This window comes from Macaca thibetana, chromosome 7 (genome assembly GCF_024542745.1).
Source record: "Macaca thibetana thibetana isolate TM-01 chromosome 7, ASM2454274v1, whole genome shotgun sequence".
NCBI classification, from domain to species: Eukaryota; Metazoa; Chordata; class Mammalia; order Primates; family Cercopithecidae; genus Macaca; species Macaca thibetana.
Window position 1 is genome coordinate 106,802,999 of NC_065584.1, and position 18,883 is coordinate 106,821,881.

The 18,883-nt window shown below is 43.2% G+C and overlaps 1 protein-coding gene across 4 annotated transcripts; it reads right to left on the reverse strand.

Annotated features, from left to right (window-relative positions):
* Positions 1-4,198: 4,198 nt before the first annotated feature.
* On the reverse strand, positions 4,199-18,881 carry C7H15orf40 (chromosome 7 C15orf40 homolog). Of its 4 annotated transcripts, XR_007727066.1 has the most exons (5): positions 18,736-18,879; positions 17,473-17,599; positions 15,788-15,915; positions 12,411-12,570; positions 10,082-10,379 (listed from the first exon to the last, which is right to left on the reverse strand). XR_007727066.1 is itself a non-coding variant. In XM_050796216.1 (4 exons), exons 1-4 carry the CDS (start codon positions 18,847-18,849, stop codon positions 4,647-4,649), a joined length of 375 nt encoding a protein of 124 aa, XP_050652173.1. In that variant the 5' UTR covers positions 18,850-18,879; the 3' UTR covers positions 4,199-4,646. The 4 variants fall into 4 exon arrangements, 3 of the variants coding, with proteins under 3 accessions (XP_050652173.1, XP_050652172.1, XP_050652171.1); XM_050796216.1 differs by lacking the exons at positions 10,082-10,379; positions 12,411-12,570 and adding an exon at positions 4,199-4,652; XM_050796215.1 differs by lacking the exon at positions 10,082-10,379 and having other exon boundaries at positions 11,509-12,570.
* Between the last annotated feature and the right edge of the window lie 2 nt (positions 18,882-18,883).

An 18,883-nucleotide genomic window follows, 5' to 3' on the forward strand; every position in this document is an offset into this window, starting at 1 on the left:
CCCAAGTTCTGGCAGTTAACCCATTTATTAATATGTTGAAATGAGATTTTTGGTTTTTTTATGCTGTCCTTCATATCTGTTGAAAAGGGCTTATTTGGTTGGAGAGTAACATTAGGAGTGCAAATTTCAACATAGGTCAAAGGAATTAACAGGCACCTTCCTAACTTTATTAGAGTGACCAAAAAAAAAAACTAAATAATATTTTAAAAGGCACCTTCCAGCTGGGCATGGTGGCTCACGCCTGTAAACCCAGCACTTTGGGAGGCTGAGGCGGGCGGATCACTTGGGGTCAGGAGTTTGAGACCAGTCTGACCAACATGATGAGACCTCCGTCTCTCTACTAAAAATACAAAAATTAGCCAGGTGTGGTGGCATGCCTGTAATCGCAGCTACTCGGGAGGCCAAGGCAGGAGAATCGCTTGAAGCCCAGAGGCAGAAGTTGAAGTGAGCCAAGATCATGCCACTGCACTCCAGCCTGGGCAACAGAGCGAGACTTCATCTCAAAAAAAAAGGGTATCTTCGTAAGCCTGTTTTTTACTGCCTTCTCTCTCAGCACCCCAGACTAGGCCCTCGAGGTTGACTTCTCCAGGTACTTCATGCTCTGCATCTACCTCTCCCTTTTATTCTCCCTTCCTGAAGAGCCACCCTCTCTGGTAACTATTTTATTGGAAAGGACCTAATAAGTCATGCATTCACATTAAGATGCAAATACAATCTTAACAGTAAGGGTTTTCCCTGTACCCCCCTAATTACATCAGTAGGCAAGAAGCCAGTGCTGTTATATAAAGATAGGATTTGATACTACAGATATTTAGCCTAGATAGTAATGTCCTGACTATACCCCAGGATCTTCTCTGAAAGCAGAAGTGTTACTAAAAATATGTATCACCTGGTTGGGTATGGTGGCTCACGCCTGTTATCCCAGCACTCTGGGAGGCTGAGGCGGGAAGATCACTGGAAGCCAGGAGTTCGAGGCCAGCCTGGGCAATGTAGCAAGATACTGTCTACAGAAAATTTAAAAATTAGCTGGTTGTGGTGGTGCATGCCTGTAGTCCTAGCTACTCAGGAGGCTGAGGCAGGAGGATCCCTTGAGTCCAGGAAGAGTTCAAGACTACAGTGAGCTAGGATCATGCCACTGTACTCCAGTTTGGGCTAGATAGACCCTGTCTCTAAAAGTAACGATTTATAGGCTGGGCGCGGTGGCTCACGCTTGTAATCCCAGCCCTTTGGGAGGCCGAGATGGGCAGATCACCTCAGGTCAGGAGTTCGAGACCAGCCTGGCCAATATGGTAAACTCCTATGTCTACTAAAAATACAAAAATTAGCCAGGCATGGTGGCAGATGACTGTAATCCCAGTTACTTGGGAGGCTGAGGTAAGAGAATTGCTTGAACCTGGCAGGTGGAGGTTGTAGTGACCTGAGACCATGCCATTGCACTCCAGCCTGGGCAACAAGAGCAAAACTGTGTCTCAAAAAAAGAAAAAAAAAAAGATTTATAAAATGATCACCTGAGAAAGCACAGGCAGTTGGGACAGTAGCTGACTATAGCTTTAGGGCAGGATTCTGTGCTGTGCCAGCTGTTGACACAAAGGGAGACGTATGGGTCCAAGGCCAGCGCTGGAGGAGTGCTTCTCAGGAAGCTCAGAAGAGATGTGGTTTTCCAACAGTATTTAAATGTTTTAACACCCAACACAGCTAGGCTGCATGTGTCCTGAGTATCAGCCCTGCTTGAAAACATGGGAAGAAACCTTTCAACATGAGTTAATTCTGCATGCTGCATGAATAATCTATGTTGTTATGGTTTTTGTTTTCTAACAGCAGTTACTATCAGACTGTACCCCTGCGTCCCACCTGCTTAAAACCAGGAAGAAATAAAAGGCACAGTTTCTGCTTCATAGGATAGAAAATGACATGAAAAAAAGCTTAAAGATAATTTAAGAGTGAGAACAAAGAATTAAAATAGTGTCACACAGAATTAATTTCAAGTAGACAGTCTGTTATAACAACATATGACATTAGGCATAAGGAGTCCTAGCTTCCAGTTCTGTGCTTAAAACCTATGTGACCTTGAGAAAATCATGTAAACGCTGAGCTTATTGGCTCAGCTGTAAAAATGGGGACAATACCCACTCTGCCACCCTCACAGAATTATAAAAATAAATAACCAAAGGAAGAGCTTGAGAATATAGAGTTGTGACCATTAAGCCCCTAGTGGGATATAATAGGTGCTGCATAAACATTTGTTGAATCAACGGGAGGGAAGTATTTGGTAAATTGTAAAGCATAATGTTGACATAAAGGATGTAGAGTAGTGGGCAGAAGATGAGGTAGGGCAGGAGAAGTTGAGAATTAAGGATCTGTGATTGTTTCCTTATGTTAATTCATATGTGAATTAGCAAAGGAAAGCAAATTATCTCATTCAGAAAATAAACACTTCAAATGTGGAAGATGGTTTGCATAAAAGTTGAGCTAAAATTAGTAGCATTTGGCCAGGCTCAGTGGCTCACGCCAGTAATCCCAGAACTTTGGGAGGCCGAGGTGGTGGACCATCTGAGGTCAGGAGTTCGAGACCAGCCTAGCCAACAAGGCAAAACCCTGTCTCTATGAAAAATACAAAAATTAGCCAGGCATGGTGGTGCACACCTGTAGTCCCAGCTACTAGGGAGGCTGAGGCTAGAGAATCGCTTGAACCTGGGAGGTGGAGGTTGCAGTGAGCCAAGATTGTGCCACTGTACTCCAGCCTCAGTGACAGGGCAAGACTCCATCTTAAACATAAATAAATACATAAATTAAAATAAAATTATAGCATTTGACATTTGAAAATTGGTAGTGAACTTAGAATGTCAAATATTAATTATTGAACACATCAGATTAATGTCCTTTTGAGAACAGGATGATGGGGACTTTGAGTTTTTTGTTTGTGTTTTGTTTTTGAGTGCTAGCTGGACTTGGGGTTACACAGAATGTAATAAAACTTGAGTCACTGCTCTGAGAATAGTTTTGGGGTTCCTGAAACCACATAGGAAAAAGACATCTGGGGAGATTTCTAGGATGGTTTTTGTTCCCAAAGCCACTTTCCTTATAATGCTCAACAGACAAATATGTAATTACCCCTTGTATTTTATTCACCTAAAGAAAAATATAGGACTTTATGATAGAATTAAGGGTAATGAAATATCAGTTTTAAGTTTAGAATGTTAAAATTGAAGGAAATGATCATTTTCCCTGAAGGTTATTGACAGCACTAATTTTGAACTCTCATAAAAGAACTACACTTGTTTCCTAAATGTAATTTTTTAAAAAAACATTATCTATTTTTAAACAAGTTCAAGCCAAACCTAAATACAATTTTTTTTTTTTTTTTTTTTTTTTTTTGAGACGGAGTCTCGCTCTGTTACCCAGGCTGGACTGCAGTGGCCGGATCTCAGCTCACTGCAACCTCCGCCTCCCGGGTTTACACCATTCTCCTGCCTCAGCCTCCTGAGTAGCTGGGACTACAGGCGCTCGCCACCTCGCCCGGCTAGATTTTTGTATTTTTTAGTAGAGACGGGGTTTCACCGTGTTAGCCAGGATGGTCTCGATCTCCTGACCTCGTGATCCGCCCATCTTGGCTTCCCAAAGTGCTGGGATTACAGGCTTGAGCCACCGCGCCTGGCCTACAATTTTTTTATACCTTAAAAATTTTCCTAGACTTCCTATTTCATTTGATTCATTCTATCCAAACACAGATCTGGCTATGTATGGAAATCTATGCCATAGACTGTTGACTTCTTTTACTTAGCACAATTATCTACAGTGAAAAGGATATTTTTTAAATTAGGCAATATAGGAAACAAATACTCCCAGCTTAAGGTGGCCTCTATTATTATTGGACTTCAGTTAGCTGGAAACGTTACTCGTGAAAGTACTTACTTTGTAATGTCAGACAAATGAGATATTATATGTAAACTATTTACTGAAATGCCTATTTGAATTTTTCTTTCAGTATCTTGCATTTTAACCAAAGACACATATTTAATATGTATAAATGAGGATTTTGAAATATTAAATAAGGCTTTGGTTAATTCTGTGTGAAAAATTAAGGTACTCAAAGAATTTTTGTTCTGTTTATTTATGAACACAGAAAGATATGCTTTTAAAACTCTCAAATTTTAAAATTGATTTAAGCCCAACAGCAGAAAATACTCTTGACACTGGCAGAAGTGAATATTGTTAATATTGAGATTAATCCTTTAGGATTCAGATATATTCAGATATGACACAATATCTAAACAAAGATTTTTCCTGACATCTGCTATATTAAATTATTATAGAATGAAATAAACAACTAGATTCAAGTAGTAGATTACAACACTGGAGCCCACAGCAGCCTTGAGAGCAGATATCTCCTCTTTTCTAGAAGTCTGGTTGATTACTGCTGGGACCAGCGTTTGAGGAAAATAAGGATGGAAGTAGAGATCCTTTGACCTGTGGACATTCTGGGAGAGAGTGGCCCTGGGCCAGGCTGGCTGCATGGGTCCCAATCAGTGGGGCTGTACTACATCACGGTGTGCCCAGGATGAGGAAGAAGTGACACTTCAGCTGTTGTGACACTGTTGAGGCCTCCGGGTGCCAGAGAAACATCTTGCTTCTGAGGAATTCAACTATCAGTGCTGTCAGATTAGAAAAGTGGAGATGAGCTGTGGATAATACCCCTCAGATTTAAAGATTTACAGGATGAAATAGGAGGAGCAGGTTAATGAAGAAGACAAGTCTTCGGTCAGAACAGCTGGCTGGGTACAGTGGCTCATGCCTGTAATTCCAGCACTTTAGGCAAAACTCCATCTCTACTAAAAATTAAAAAATTAGCTGGGCGTGGTGGTACATGACTGTAATCCCAGCTACTCGGGAGGCTGAGGCAGGAAAATCGCTTGAACCCAGGAGGCGGAGGTTGCAGTGAGCTGAGATTGCACCACTGCATTCCAGCCTGGGTGACAGAGCGAGACTCCGTCTTAAAAACAAACAACAACAACAACAACAACAACAAAACAGCTAATATGTGATTCAACTGCCCCTTTGCAGGAATAAGAGAGAGCATGAAGTATGCAGCACCGAGCTAGGCACATAATGGGTACCCAGTCAGTGAGGTTCATATATAAGAATGAGTTATCTGTGGGCTGCTGAGGTGCAAGAAGGACAACTCGCATATCTTTCACCATGTCTTCATAGGCTGATGGGCTGATTTCAGCTGTTTTCATTCTTCTCCCTAAAGGGCACAGACAGCCCCATGTATGGGCTAATTGAGCTGGTGTTTTCATTCCTTTCCCTCAGGGACATGAGAGCCCTATGTATTAATTACCAGTTAGATTTTCTCTGGGTTTCAGTGACTCCTCCTGAGACAGCTTCAGGGGATGATGTGATGATGATCTCATGGTTTTTTTCCACTGCTAGTGCCTTTAACTCCCTAAAGGATCTCCAGCTTCTTTGTCTGAATTAGGTAAATAAAGCTGCTCTAATTGCTAATGGCCAGAGCTTTGTTGTTTGTATGTGTATTTTTCACATTTTAAAATTTCCTCAACTTGTGTGTTTACAAAATAATATAAAAAGTGAAACAATACAAAAATGAATAATTTTGGCCGGACGTGGTGGCTCACACCTGTAATCCCAGCAGTTTGGGAGGCCGAGGCAGATGGATCACCTGAGATCACGAGTTTGAGACCAGTCTGGCCAACTTGGCGAAACCCCGTCTTTACTAAAAATACAAAAAAAAAAAAAAAAGATTAGCTAGGCGTGGTGGCTCAGGACTGTAATCCCAGCTACTCAGGCTCAGGCTGAGGGAGGAGAATTGCTTGAACCTGGGAGGCAAAGGTTGTAGTGAGCCGAGATTGCACCACCGCACTCCAGCCTGGGCAACAAGAGCAAAACTTCGTCTCAAATAATAATAAATAAATAATAATAATAATAATAATTTTTTAACTGACTTCTATAGCTGTTATTTTCCTTTCTTTATTCACTCTTCTCTATCTTGCCTTCTAAATTCCATACTGTTTTCAGCCTCTTCTCTGTTGCACTGCTTCCAACATGGCCTTTATTTCTATTATGCTTTTGTTTTTCTTTTTTTTTTAAATTTGAGACAGGGTCTTGCCCTGTCACCCAAGCTGGAATGCAGTGGCACAATCATGGCTCATTACAGCGTAAAACTCCTGAGCTCAAGTGATCCTCCTGCCTCAGCCTCGCAAGTAGCTGAGACTACAGGCACATGCCACCATGCCTGGCTAATTCTAAAAAAATTTTTTTGTAGAAATGGGGTCTTACTACGTCACCCAGGCTGGTCTCAAACTCCTGGCCGCAAACTATCCTCCTGCCTCAGCTTCCCAAAGTGCTGGGATTACATGTGTGAGTCAACATGGCCAGCTTTATCTTTTACTTTTAAATTCTGTTAGCCACATTTCAAGTGTTCAATAGCCACATGTGGTATGAGCAGCTATCACGTGTACGTGCTGCCCAGTATGACTGTAGAAGAGAACTAAAGGCTAGCATTGCTGTTGACTTGACTCACTCTCTTATTGTCCACAGTGCCCCAATCCCCCTAGGCATCTCTGAGGAAACCTAAGGCTTTGAAACAGTTTGAACATCACTGTGATAGTAAAAACACATCACAGATTAGTTTCCTGTAGAAATGACCAGGGAGTATGTAACTTGTGGCTGCAAAGTTTGGGGATTCTTCCCTCCCCAAACTCTATCTTGGGAACCGATGGACCCTGAGGCAGACAGGATCATAAAATGCAAACCCTTAATAACTGAATTATAAGGATTGTCTGAGGAATGCCTATGTGGGTAGAAATAGGTGGTCTTCCTGCAACCTAGAAAAAGGGAGTTCCTGTACTATGAAGGATCATTATCTCCAGTGTTGTCGCAAAAGATCATCTGTGGCTGGTTGATACCATAGGTCCATCCCTGCAGCAGAAATGGGAGTTATAGATGGTCATAGCTCCCTTACCTTGGCCCCTAATTTCCCTAGCTCTGATTCCAAGCTCTCCAAGCAGCCTTCAAATGATGATTCTCTTAAAGAGACTTCCCAAAGGGACAGAATGTTCTCACTAGCAGATCCCACTATAGTCTATTTGGCAGGTGTGTTCTTCACTCAAGTTAATAAGTTGGCATCTTGATTAGAAATTAGCTCCTTGCCAATTGTCCAGCCTAGATCCATTTTCAGAAACACTGGCTACATGGACTTCTGAAACCTGCAGAGTTAAGGAAGGAACTCAAGACCATGCTGATTCCACCGTGGCAATGGGCTGAGACTCTCATGTACCCAGCTGGCCCCAAGTTAACACCACTCTGGCCTGAGCTAAATTTAAGATACAAGGGGACTAAGCTTAAGGAATGGCTCTGAGAAGACGAGAAGGATCACAGCATGTGAGCCTGGTAGTCAGGCACTGCAGAACAAATTTCCTAATAGTGCTGTTGACTACAAAAGGAATCGAGTTTCAAAGTTTGTATGGCTTTCTGCTGTTGTGTTATGGTGCCACCTCTTGGATGTAAATTGAAATTCTAAGTTTTTAGTCACTAGTTACATGCATTAAAACAATTTGAATTTGGTGCCACATGGGTTCTAAAATGTATCTTTTGCATTATAGCTAAGTAACTATATAACCAAATGCCTGGAATCTAGGAGGGGATGCTGATAGCCCACAGCCTAGAGAGCTGCCTCCTAAAGTTTGAGCATTTACGTGTTTAGAACTTTATTTTTCAAAATGGAATCTCTGTCACTCAGGCTGGAGTGCAGTGGCACAATCTTGGCTCACTGCAACCTCTACCTCCTGGGTTCAAGTGATTCTCAGGCCTCAGCCTCCCGAGTAGTTGGGACTACAGGCATGTACTACCATGCCCAGCTAGTATTTTATTTTTAGTTTAGAAACGAGGTTTTGCCATTTGGTCAGGCTAGTCTCAAACTCCTGACTTCAAGTGATCCACCCGCCTCAGCCTCCCAAAGTGCTAGGATTACAGGTGTAAGCCACCACACCTAGCCTAGGTGTTTGGAACTGTAAACACTGCAAAGATGCCATCTCCATCCTCTGGTCCATCAGAGGGGATGCGGTCCATCCCCTAACCGAGAGGAAAGTGTGGAATGGCTCACAGAAATCGAGTCTGAAATCTCTGCTCCTGCCTCCAGGGCATAATGAGCCAGGCTCTTCTTTCCCAGGTTCTGTCGAAGTACAGTATAGGCAAAGCACCTAGCAGTGTCTGTCAAGTAAGCACCCAAGATAATAAATGATTAATACATCATGTTTGCACAAGTAATTATCATTTATTAAGGTGGGGATGATAGATGACAGATGCAGTGCTAGAACATCATATGTCAGCATAGTTGGATAAATATTTTTCAAACCTTATTCATGGGCTGCTTCAAATCCGGGATTCTCAGGATAACACAAGACAAGAAAGGCAGTGTAATCAAGTCAATGTAGACTGCCTAGCCAGTATTCACTTGAAATTAATGGGAGTGGGCAAAGCTAGAATCATGTCATTAAACGAATGTTATGGAGGCTGAATATTTTGTGTCTTGGGTACTAGGTCACTGGGTCTACTTCAGTATTCATAGGGGAAGACCACAGCCCAGATGATGAAAAGTACATTAACTGAGCTTCTACAGCAGGTCAAGGTGCCCAAGCCTTACCTGTGATCTCTTACTAGTAGGAATAATCCTATGTGAGACAATTTGTTAGACTGCTAAAGACTACCTCGTTTGCAGGGGGAAAAGGGAATCATGTTCTGGAAATACAGCCCCTGGGCCAGTTCCTACCTCCAACAGTTTTTGTTTTGTTTCTGGTTTTTTGTTGTTGTTGTTGTTGTTGAGACGGAGTCTCGCTCTATCGCCCAGGCTGGAGTGCAGTGGCGCGATCCCGGCTCCCTGCAGCTTCTGACTCCCGGGTTCAAGCGATTCTCCTGCCTCAGCCTCCCAAGTAGCTGGGATTATAGTCATGTACCACCATGCCCAGCTATTTTTTGTAGTTTTAGTAAAGGCAGGGTTTCACCATGTTGGCCAGGCTGGTCTTGAACTCCTGACCTCAGGTGATCCACCCGCCTTGGCCTCCCAAAGTGCTGGGATTACAGGCGTGAGCCACCATGCCCAGCCCCAACGTAGTTTTTGATGACAAAGTGTCACCATATCTTCTTTGTTACAAGATACTGCTATGTTTCTCACAGAAAAAAAACTTACCAGGCAAAATGTCCCCACATTTAAAATATCACCATTTAAAATGAAGTAAACATGTTATCATAGTAGAAACTGGTGGTTCCTATCCAGCACCCATTCCTCTCTTCGTACTTTTCCCAATTTTATTCAGGTACCCAACTCTCTCTACTTCTTTGCTTCCAAGTATGCTGACCTCTAGTTAATTAGGGTAACTCTTTATAGTTACTGCTTTAGGGAACTTGTGTTATAGAATGGCATTCCTTGACCATAGGGGCTAGCTTAGAAACTTCATGTGACTTGATTTTGGCTGATATAAGGGAAGGTTGACTGAAAGCTTTTGGAAAATACCAGAGCTCCTTGGAGTGGCCTTTTCTCCTACTGGAGGGGTTGATACATGAATATGAAACCTGGTTGGCCTTTTGTCTACATGAGGCAAGTGGGCCTAAGGATGAAACTGGCACTGCTGAAAAGTGAGGGGAAGGAAAGAAAGCTTTCTTTTTTTTTTTTTTTTTTGAGACGGAGTCTCCCTCTGTAGCTCACGCTGGAGCACAATTGTGCGATCTCAGCTCACTGCAACCTCTGCCTCCCGGGTCCCGGTTCACATGCAATTCTCCTGCCCAGCCTACCGAGTAGCTGGGATTACAAGCATGTGCCACCATGCCCCGCTAATTTTTGTATTTGTAGTAAAGACGGGATTTCACCATGTTGTTCAGGCTGGTCTTGATCTCCTGACCGCGTGATCCGCCCACCCTAGCCTCCCAAAGTGCTGGAATTACAGGCACGAGCCCATGAGCCACCACGCCCTACGGAAAGTTGATCTTTTTTTTTTTTTGAGACGGAGTTTCGCTCTTGTTGCCCAGGCTGGAGTGCAATGGCACGATCCCAGCTCACCACAAACTTGACTCCCGGTTTCAAGTGATTCTCCTACCTCAGCCTTCTGAGTTGCTGCGATTACAGGCACGCACCACCACGCCTGGCTAATTTTTTGTATTTTTAGTAGACACGGGGTTTCTCCATGTTGGTCAGGCTGGTCTCAATTCCCGATCTCAGGTGATCCACCCGCCTTGGCCTCCCAAAGTGCTGGGATTACAGGCGTGAGCCACTGTCCGGCCAGGAAAGTTGATCTTTTATGGTATCATTTTATGACATTCTAACAGTGATCCATGTAAAATCCACAAGTAAAACGGCTTTATGGCACACACTGAAATGGTGTAGAAAGAGTGAGAAAAGCTCTTAAGACCATGTAAAACAGAAGCACATTTGCAGGCAGTGTATGGCACAGTTTAGAAGACAAAGCAGCTGGGCTTAAACCAAGCTCTGCCACTAATGTGCACTGTGATCTCACATAAGCCACCTTTTTCTTGTCCTTGATACCTATTTGGTACAAGTTAAGAGTTGTACTAGATGAGTGGCTTCTCTTTCACTGTCTGGGATTTTTTTCTTTTCTTTTTTTTTTTTTGAGACGGAGTCTCACTCTGTTGCCGAGGCTGGAGTGCAGTGGCACCATGTCGGCTCACTGCAACTTCCATCTCCTGGGTTCAAGCAATTCTCTTGCCTCAGCCTCCTGAGTAGCTGGGATTACAGGCACCCACCACCACGCCTGGCTAGTTTTTATATTTTTAGTAGAGACGAGATTTTACCATGTTGGCCAGGCTGGTCTCAAACTCCTCACCTCAGGTGATCCACCTGCCTTGGCCTCCCAAAGTGCTGCGATTATAGGAGTGAGCCACCACACGGGCCTGGACTTCTTACATATGAGGTCTTACATATAATCTTATATATAAATATATGTATGTGTATATATATACACATATGCATAAAATTTCTATCTGTCTGTCTATCGAGAGAGACAGAGACAGATACAGTGTCTCACTTTGTTGCCCAGGCTGGTCTCCAACTCCTGGGCTCAAGTGTTCCTCCTGCCTCAACCTCCCAAAGTGCTGGGATTACAGGTGTGAGCCACCATGCCCAGCTACCATCAGGAATTTTTATTATTGGTCTTCCTTGTGGATTTTGTTTTTAATGATTTGGTCCATCAATATATCTTTCTCATGTACTTGCTGGACAAAGCACACAACTGCAAATCAGCTCTTCTGATCAGCAAAGGAAATTAAGTTATTTACCTTAATAAATTACTATAACTTGAGCTGAATATGTAAAAATATATTATTAGCTTTTGAAACTTTAATATAGATGTAATTTCTGACAGGCTTTTACAAATACTAAAAATAGCTTCCAAGTCCTCTTTCTTAAGGATCTTTGGAGAGTCATAAAAACTAGTGAACTTGCTAATTGTAAGTTATTACTGAGGAAGAAGAAAATTCAGTGACTTCTCAAAAATTGTAATTCACATTTAATTACAAGTCATGATTTTTCTTTACTTTTTCCACAAAATGGTCAATAGTCTTTAAAAGATGTAAAAAAAAAAAAAAAAGAAAAATTTTTACATTTAAATTAGCATTTTAAAATCTAAGGTAAGACTACAAAGCAGCATAACAGGTTTTCTGTCACTTGTAAACTGGATTAGAAAGCAATCCTCCAAATTCCAGAACCGTTGTGGAGATATGATTTTTAATTTACAATCCAGAAAAACTGCATTCAACAAGGAGTCAAAGGATTTGGGTTCTAGTTGCCAGCTTGCATGGTACAATCTTGAGTAAGTCTCTCAACTTCTGGATATAGGATATCAAAAGCCCCCCACAACAGAATGAAAGGTGTTAAATCAGGTCATCTTGAATATTCTTTCCAACTCTGTTATTTTACAACGCCATGAAATCAGAGTAACATGTTCCAGGCTGTTTGGGGTTAGGGATTTTAGAACCTGATTCAATGTATAGCACTTTCTAAATTTCTACTTTTTGGAGTCTTATTTGAATATATACCTATATATGTCCCCCATGTTCTTCTATGCATGTAGTATATTTTTCTATTTAACAGTCTCTTTATCATTAGCAATAAAAAAAAGTTTCTCAAGGATGTATTTTTCATTTCTTTTTTTGGGGGGGAGGGAGTTTCACTCTTGTTGCCCAAGCTGGAGTGCAATGGCGTGATCTCGGCTTACTGCAACCTCTGCCCCCTGGGTTCAAGTAATTCTCCTGCCTCACCCTCCTGAGTAACTGGGATTACAGGCATGCGCCATCACTCCAGCTAATTTTGTATTTTTCCTAGAGATGGGGTTTCACCATGTTGGTCAGGCTGGTCTCGAACTCCTGACCTCAGGTGATCCACCCACCTCGGCCTCCCAAAGTGCTGGGATTACAGGCATGAGCCACTGAGCCCGGCCTCATTTCTTGCTTTTATGTTTTTCTGGCTTCCTTTTTTAATTTCTCCAAGATCTCTTCTGGAGTTGTAGAAGCCAAAAGCTTCACCACCTTTTCACGAGATTTACCACCCTGGACCAAAAGAGAAAAAACATACTTTACTGTTTAGCACATTCTATTGCTATTAGAGATAGCAGACCTTAGTTGTATAATGGGCTCTCCTGATGGCTTAGGTACCACTTTTTCTTGGTTACTTAGACTCTAATCAAAGACTGTCTCTTAGATTCTTCCTAACATTTGTTACTAAACTTTTGTTAGTACTAACAACTCTCCAGGGTTTTTACCTTCATACATCAATTTCTATAATAAAAGCTGGACATTAAAAACTCAAAAATAGGTTGGGCATGGTGGCTCACGCCTGTAATCCCAGCATTTTGGGAAGCTGGGGCGGGGGGGCAGGGGTGGATCACAAGGTCAGGAGTTCGAGACCAGCCTGACCAACATGATGAAACCCTGTCTCTACTAAAAATACAAAAATTAGCCGGGGGTGGTGGCGTGTGCCTGTAATCCCAGCTACTCAGGAGACTGAGGCAGGAGAATCGCTGGAACCCAGGAGGCAGAGGTTGCAGTGAGCTGAGATCGTGCCACTGCACTCCAGCCTGGGCAACAGAGCAAGACTCCATCTCAAAAAAAAAAAAAAATCTAAAAAATGAATATAGAATCTTTATAATATTCTAGTCTCAAGCAATTCTTTAAGTTAAAAATGAAAATCATCTTTAAAATAAATAAATATTGCAATTTTATAAAAACTTTGTAGTAAAACAATTATAAATATAAACAAATTGGTATTCTCTATGTTGTTAACATTTCTGAAAATTCCAAACAAAAAGCAGCCAGATATTCAAGTGCTACGATTTCACAACCACTTAAAACAACTTTAAAAAGGATTTGTTGGCCGGGTGTGGTGGCTCATGCCTGTAATGCTAGCACTTTGGGAAGCCGAGGCGGGTGGATCACTTAAGGTCAGGAGTTCGAGACCAGCCTGGCCAACATAGCGAAACCCTGTCTCTACTAAAAATACAAAAATTAGCCGACGTGTTGGTGCATGCCTCCAATCCCAGCTACTCGGTAGGCTGAAGCAGGAGAATCACTTGAACCCGGGGGGCAGAGGTTGCAGTAAGCCGAGATTGCGCCATTGCACTCCAGCCTGGGCAACAAGAGTGAAACTCCGTCTCAAAAAAAAAGGATTTGTTTTCAAACACAGCCTTTAAAGAAGATTAAATTTGAGAAGCGGTTTATTTAGATCAATGGAATTTGAACAGGCAGAAGAGTGGGGAATACCTTTCAGGCAAATGTCAGAGCATGAGCACTAAACAAAAATCAGAAATGAACTGCCACAGGTTTGGATTTTTAGGTGCAGTTTGTTAATCAATGACTGTGAATGCCAGCTGGAATCTGGATAGGAGCTATATAGTATAGCACTGGAAAACAAGTAGAGCTTTAAGAAATATAAACGCCAGGCGCGGTGGCTCAAGCCTGTAATCCCAGCACTTTGGGAGGCCGAGACGGGCGGATCACGAGGTCAGGAGATCGAGACCATCCTGGCCTACACGGTGAAACCCCGTCTCTACTAAAAAATACAAAAAACTAGCCGGGCGAGGAGGTGGGCGCCTGTAGTCCCAGCTACTCGGGAGGCTGAGGCAGGAGAATGGCGTCAACTCGGGAGGCGGAGCTTGCAGTGAGCTGAGATCCGGCCACTGCACTCCAGCCTGGGTGACAGAGCAAGACTCCGTCTCAAAAAAAAAAAAAAAAAAAAAAAAATATAAACATGGCTGGGCCCCACTCCTGCAGATTCTATTTCAAGAAGTCTAGAGTGATACCCAGGGATCTGTATTTAGAAATCATTCCTAGGTGATTTTGATATCCACCCCTAGTACAAAACCATATTAATGACATCATATGAACCTTCTGTCTTCCCAATGAGCTACTCCTAGTGAGCAAGGACAAAGCAGGGGTTTAGCAATACTTGACGGAGTCATTCATGGAGATGACTAACAATAGGAATTGCTTTAGGTTGTTTAGTGTGGTGATGGCTTAAAGGATGAGAGAGGTAAGCAAGATTAATCTGACAGCAGGTTCAGGAATGATTTCAGAAAGGAGAAAATGTTGGCAACAGTGGCAGTGAAGAAGCATAAGCACACAGCGCGGACAGTCTCAGTAAGGATTAAGGCAGCAGGCATGAAGGAGACTAAATAGGAAGAATTCACAGATTTCTGCGATTAAGTAAATATAAAAGTTATAAACAACTAGTTTCTCAATTATTTGAAAAAGACAGAAAAATCAGTATTTTACGAATCATTATTAATGTGTAATAATAAAAAATGGCTGGACGTGGTGGTTCACACTTGCAATCCCAGCACTTTGGGAGGCTGAGGTGGGCAGATCAGTTGAGGTCAGGAGTTCGAGACCAGCCTGGTCAACATGGTGAAACCCCGTCTCTACTAAAAATACAAAAATTAGCTGGGTGTGGTGGGGGGGCACCTGTAATCACAGCTACCTGGGAGGCCTGAGGCTGAAGAATCGCTTGAACTCGGGAGGCAGAGACTGCAGTGAGCCAAGATCACGCCACTGCATTCCAGCTTGGGCAACACAGCGAGACTCCATTTCAAAAAAGAAATAAAATAAGGCCAGGCGCGGTGGCTCACGCCTGTAATCCCAGCACTTTGGGAGACCGGGGTGGGTGAATCACCTCAGGTCAGGCGTTTGAGATCAGCCTGTCCAACATGGTGAAACCCTGTCTCTACTACAAATACAAAAATTAGCTGGGCCTGGTGGTAGGTGCCTCTATTCCCAACTACTCGGGAGGCTGAGGCAGGAGAATCGCTCGAATCTGGGAGTGAGAGGTAGCAGTGCACCAAGATTGCACCACCGCACTCCAGCCTGGAAAACAGAGCAAGACTCCGTCTCAAAAATAAAAACAAAACCAAAACAAAGAAATAAAATAATCAAAGATGTTTAAAAAGAGAGAGACTGCCGGGCATGGTGGCTCATACCTCTAATCCCAGCACTTCGGGAGGAGGAGGCAGGTGGATCACTTGAGGTCAGGAGTTACAAGACCAGCCTGACCAACATGGTGAAACTCTGTCTCTATTAAAAATACAAAAATTAGCCAGGCGTGGTGGCATGCGCCTATAATCCCAGCTACTCAGGAAGCTGAGGCAGGAGAATAGCTTGAACCCAGGAGGTGGAGGTTGCAGTGAGCCAAGATTGTGCCACTGCACTCCAGCCTGGGCGACAGAGCAAGATTTTGTCTCAAAATAAATAAATAAATAAATAAAGAGAGACCTACCTTATCCAAAACCACATCACTCTTCCTGAGTTCTAGGACCTTGGAAAGATACCGACAGAGCTCAGCATTAGCCTCTCCCTCTGATGGAGGTGCTGCGATAGCTACATTTACGGCCTCTGCTGTCAAATCTGGAATGAAAACAGTATGGACTTTATCCTTAAGGAGTTCTTTTTCTTCATGAAGCAAGGACATTTTGTAAAAGAATTTTTGCATTTGCCTGGCACATAAATTTTCAATTAAAAACTGTTGAATGAAGAAATGAATTATTAATCACATTTAAGGGAACATGAACGTGATAAAAATGGCCCTACCATTACAGGAAATAAATCCAGAGAAGAAAACAGTTATTAACTCAATCTTGCTGACCAAGATGGGCTTACAGAGCCCTGGGGAGTATCCTGGATTTAGGCAACTGGAAATAGACCTTGGTATGTGAAAAGCCCCAGGCAGGGAGTCATAGATGGCCTTCAGCCTCATCAATGTCACTGAGGAAGTGCATGGACAGGGCAGCTTACTAGATTGTACATAGTTGTGCAGGGTTTCCTCATCAGGAAAATGAGAGCCCTGGACTAGGTTCACCTCTTATGTGACATATATCCTGAGTGTTTTTAAAATTTAATAATGTTTACTTAACAAATAATTACAGAGCACTTACTATACTCTAATTTTAAGCACACACAAATGTGTTAAAGGCTTTACAAATACTAACTTCTTTAATCCTTATAATGACTTTATGAAGATATTAATACCATTATTATCTCCATTTTACAAATGAGCCATGGCACCCAGCCTCCCATTTTAGATCTAATGAAACATAATACTCCAACAGTAGATAATGTTCACACCCACTACTTAGAAAATGCTGGCCAAGGAGGGTATGGCTAAGTTAACCTGGTCATCAGCATAAACCAGGTCTAGCACACCAATTTTGTGGTCTTCCTTTCAAAATCTAAAAATGGTTTGAAATACAGAGCTTTAGAGGTGCAAAAGACCTTCAAAATAATTTAGAGCAACGGTTTTCCAACTTTTTTCTCCTTTAGAAACCCTTTCCCCCAGTTTTCTCTAGAATCCCAATATTTAAAACATATGTAAATATAGCTAGTCAGCAGCCCTGTCTGCCTGGCCTCCCCCTTGCCCAAAGCTGATTCCTGAGGCACCTCCAGCACTCCAGAGAATAGCCTGAAAGCCTCTTAGTCTAATGATCTCATCTGACAGATGAAAAAACTGGGCTCATGAATGTTTTATACTGTTTTGATTTAAAACAAGTTCACACAGGAACTGATCATGGGTCTCAGATCTCAAGTTTTCTCCCTCTCCTTAGGCCAGTGATCGTTAAACTACACTAAAATGTCTCTTCTTTCTCTGGCCAATGTCTCCAGTTTTGGAATAGGACAAACTAAGAATAATCTAGACTATGCACAAGTTTCCATACCTGTCCTTTCTAAAATACCGTATTTTTAAAAAGGAAAATATACAATGGTTTTCATGTAACTTGGCATGATTTAAAGATATATGCACTTTCAGACACCTTTACATTAGAATCTAGAATTTTAAAATGGAGAAGCCTCTAACTGCAGATGTGAAAAATGAACTGTCACAGAATAAGCTTTCAGCTAACCAAAGCAAAGGGAGGCTGTAGGAGACACCTGATTCACACCTGATCCCACCCCAGTGTCCAGGTATACCTGTTACAGCATTTTGTTTGGAGCCAGGTTTTGCATGGATGGTTATGGTGACACAACCTTTAGGATCAACTGCCACAGGACCTAAGGGAGGAAATGGTCTCTCTGGTTCCTTGCTCTGGCTTTTCCCCTAAAATGACAACCACGCAACTTTACAGGTTACAAAATACTTTCCCACACATTTAATTTGATTCTTCCACTACCCCCTTTCACCCTTAACAGACAAATTAGGTTAATCAGTGGTGTCCTGGGACTTCTGGCCACCTAGAACGCTTTTCCCACAACCTTCAAGGCTCTACTCAATTTTCCCACGAAGCGTTCCCATCAACCCAAGAGTGTTTTTTCCTCCCTTGCAAGAAAACTTAACCCTGGCTTCTAAACTTTAATGCTTGTTCCTCCCTCTGCTTTATATTTCCAGTTCCTTGGGGGCATAGTCCATTTATTATTCATCATTGTATCTCATGCAGTCGGAGCTAATAAATGTTGGTGAAAATGTGTGTGTGTGAGTGTTGGGGGAAAGGGAGAAAAAACCAACAGTGCTTGATATTTAAAGGCCTGTTATGCGATAGGGGCTGTGCTAGGAACTTTCCTTCAACAAATATGTAGGCAATGGATATGTAAAGATGAAAAGGTACATGGCCCTTGCTCTCAAGGAGCTCGGACTACTGCGAGAGAGAAAGAACATACAAAATAATAATACACTGTGCTAAGGGCACCGATGAGATAGGCACAGAACATTACCCCACAGGCAGCTCAGCACTGGGGCACAGGTGGATGCTGCCAGCAGGAGGCAGTGCTTGAGCTGAGTCTGAGAAACGGACTGGGTTGGCCATACAAAGATGGTGGAAATGGGAGTGATGTATTCTTGACAGAAGGGGTGCGATCAGCCAAGGTAAGGGAGGAGAAAGCAGAATACAGCCTCCCGGGGAAGCGCAGGCGTCATGCCGCTGCTGGAACATGAATTGCTGGACTGGGAGTGCGGGGAGGAGGCCAGAGGTCAGCACACGCAGCCCAAGGAAAGCTCGGCTGCCGCCGGGCCCAGCGCTCAGAAGTCACCGGGTGGACGGCGGCGCAGCCTACTGAGGCGGGGTGACAGCAGCAGGAGCCGTAGCTCTGGGGGTGGCAGCGGCTGTCTTGAGCCCCGGAACTGAAAGACAGCAAGCCGCTGGCAGTGCCTCCACTCACCCTCGGGCCCCGCTTCTCCCGCGCTCCTCAATGAGTAGCCCTAAGGCCCACCCCTCTGCTTCCAAGGGACCTGCTACTGGCCTTGGTCGTCGCACCAGCCTTCTTAGGCATCTCAGCGCGAAGAGGAAGCCGAGCTGAGCCCCGAGTATTGGGTGTTGACCGGAGCTGCCTCAGCACGCTGCGGAACCGCAGCATCCCCGCCTGCGTAGGCGCCGGAAGAGCCCTCTGC

Excerpts from the sequence above, each read along its gene's own strand:
- C7H15orf40 (XM_050796214.1), bottom strand. The coding sequence starts at position 18,849 with ATGCTGCGGTTCCGCAGCGTGCTGAGGCAGCTCCGGTCAACACCCAAT. Across the intron at positions 17,600-18,735 it reads AGGCTGGTGCGACGACCAAG|GGGAAAAGCCAGAGCAAGGA; the intron begins GCCAGTAGCAGG and ends TTGTCATTTTAG. Across the intron at positions 15,916-17,472 it reads CAAACAAAATGCTGTAACAG|ATTTGACAGCAGAGGCCGTA; the intron begins GTATACCTGGAC and ends TTTTCATTCCAG.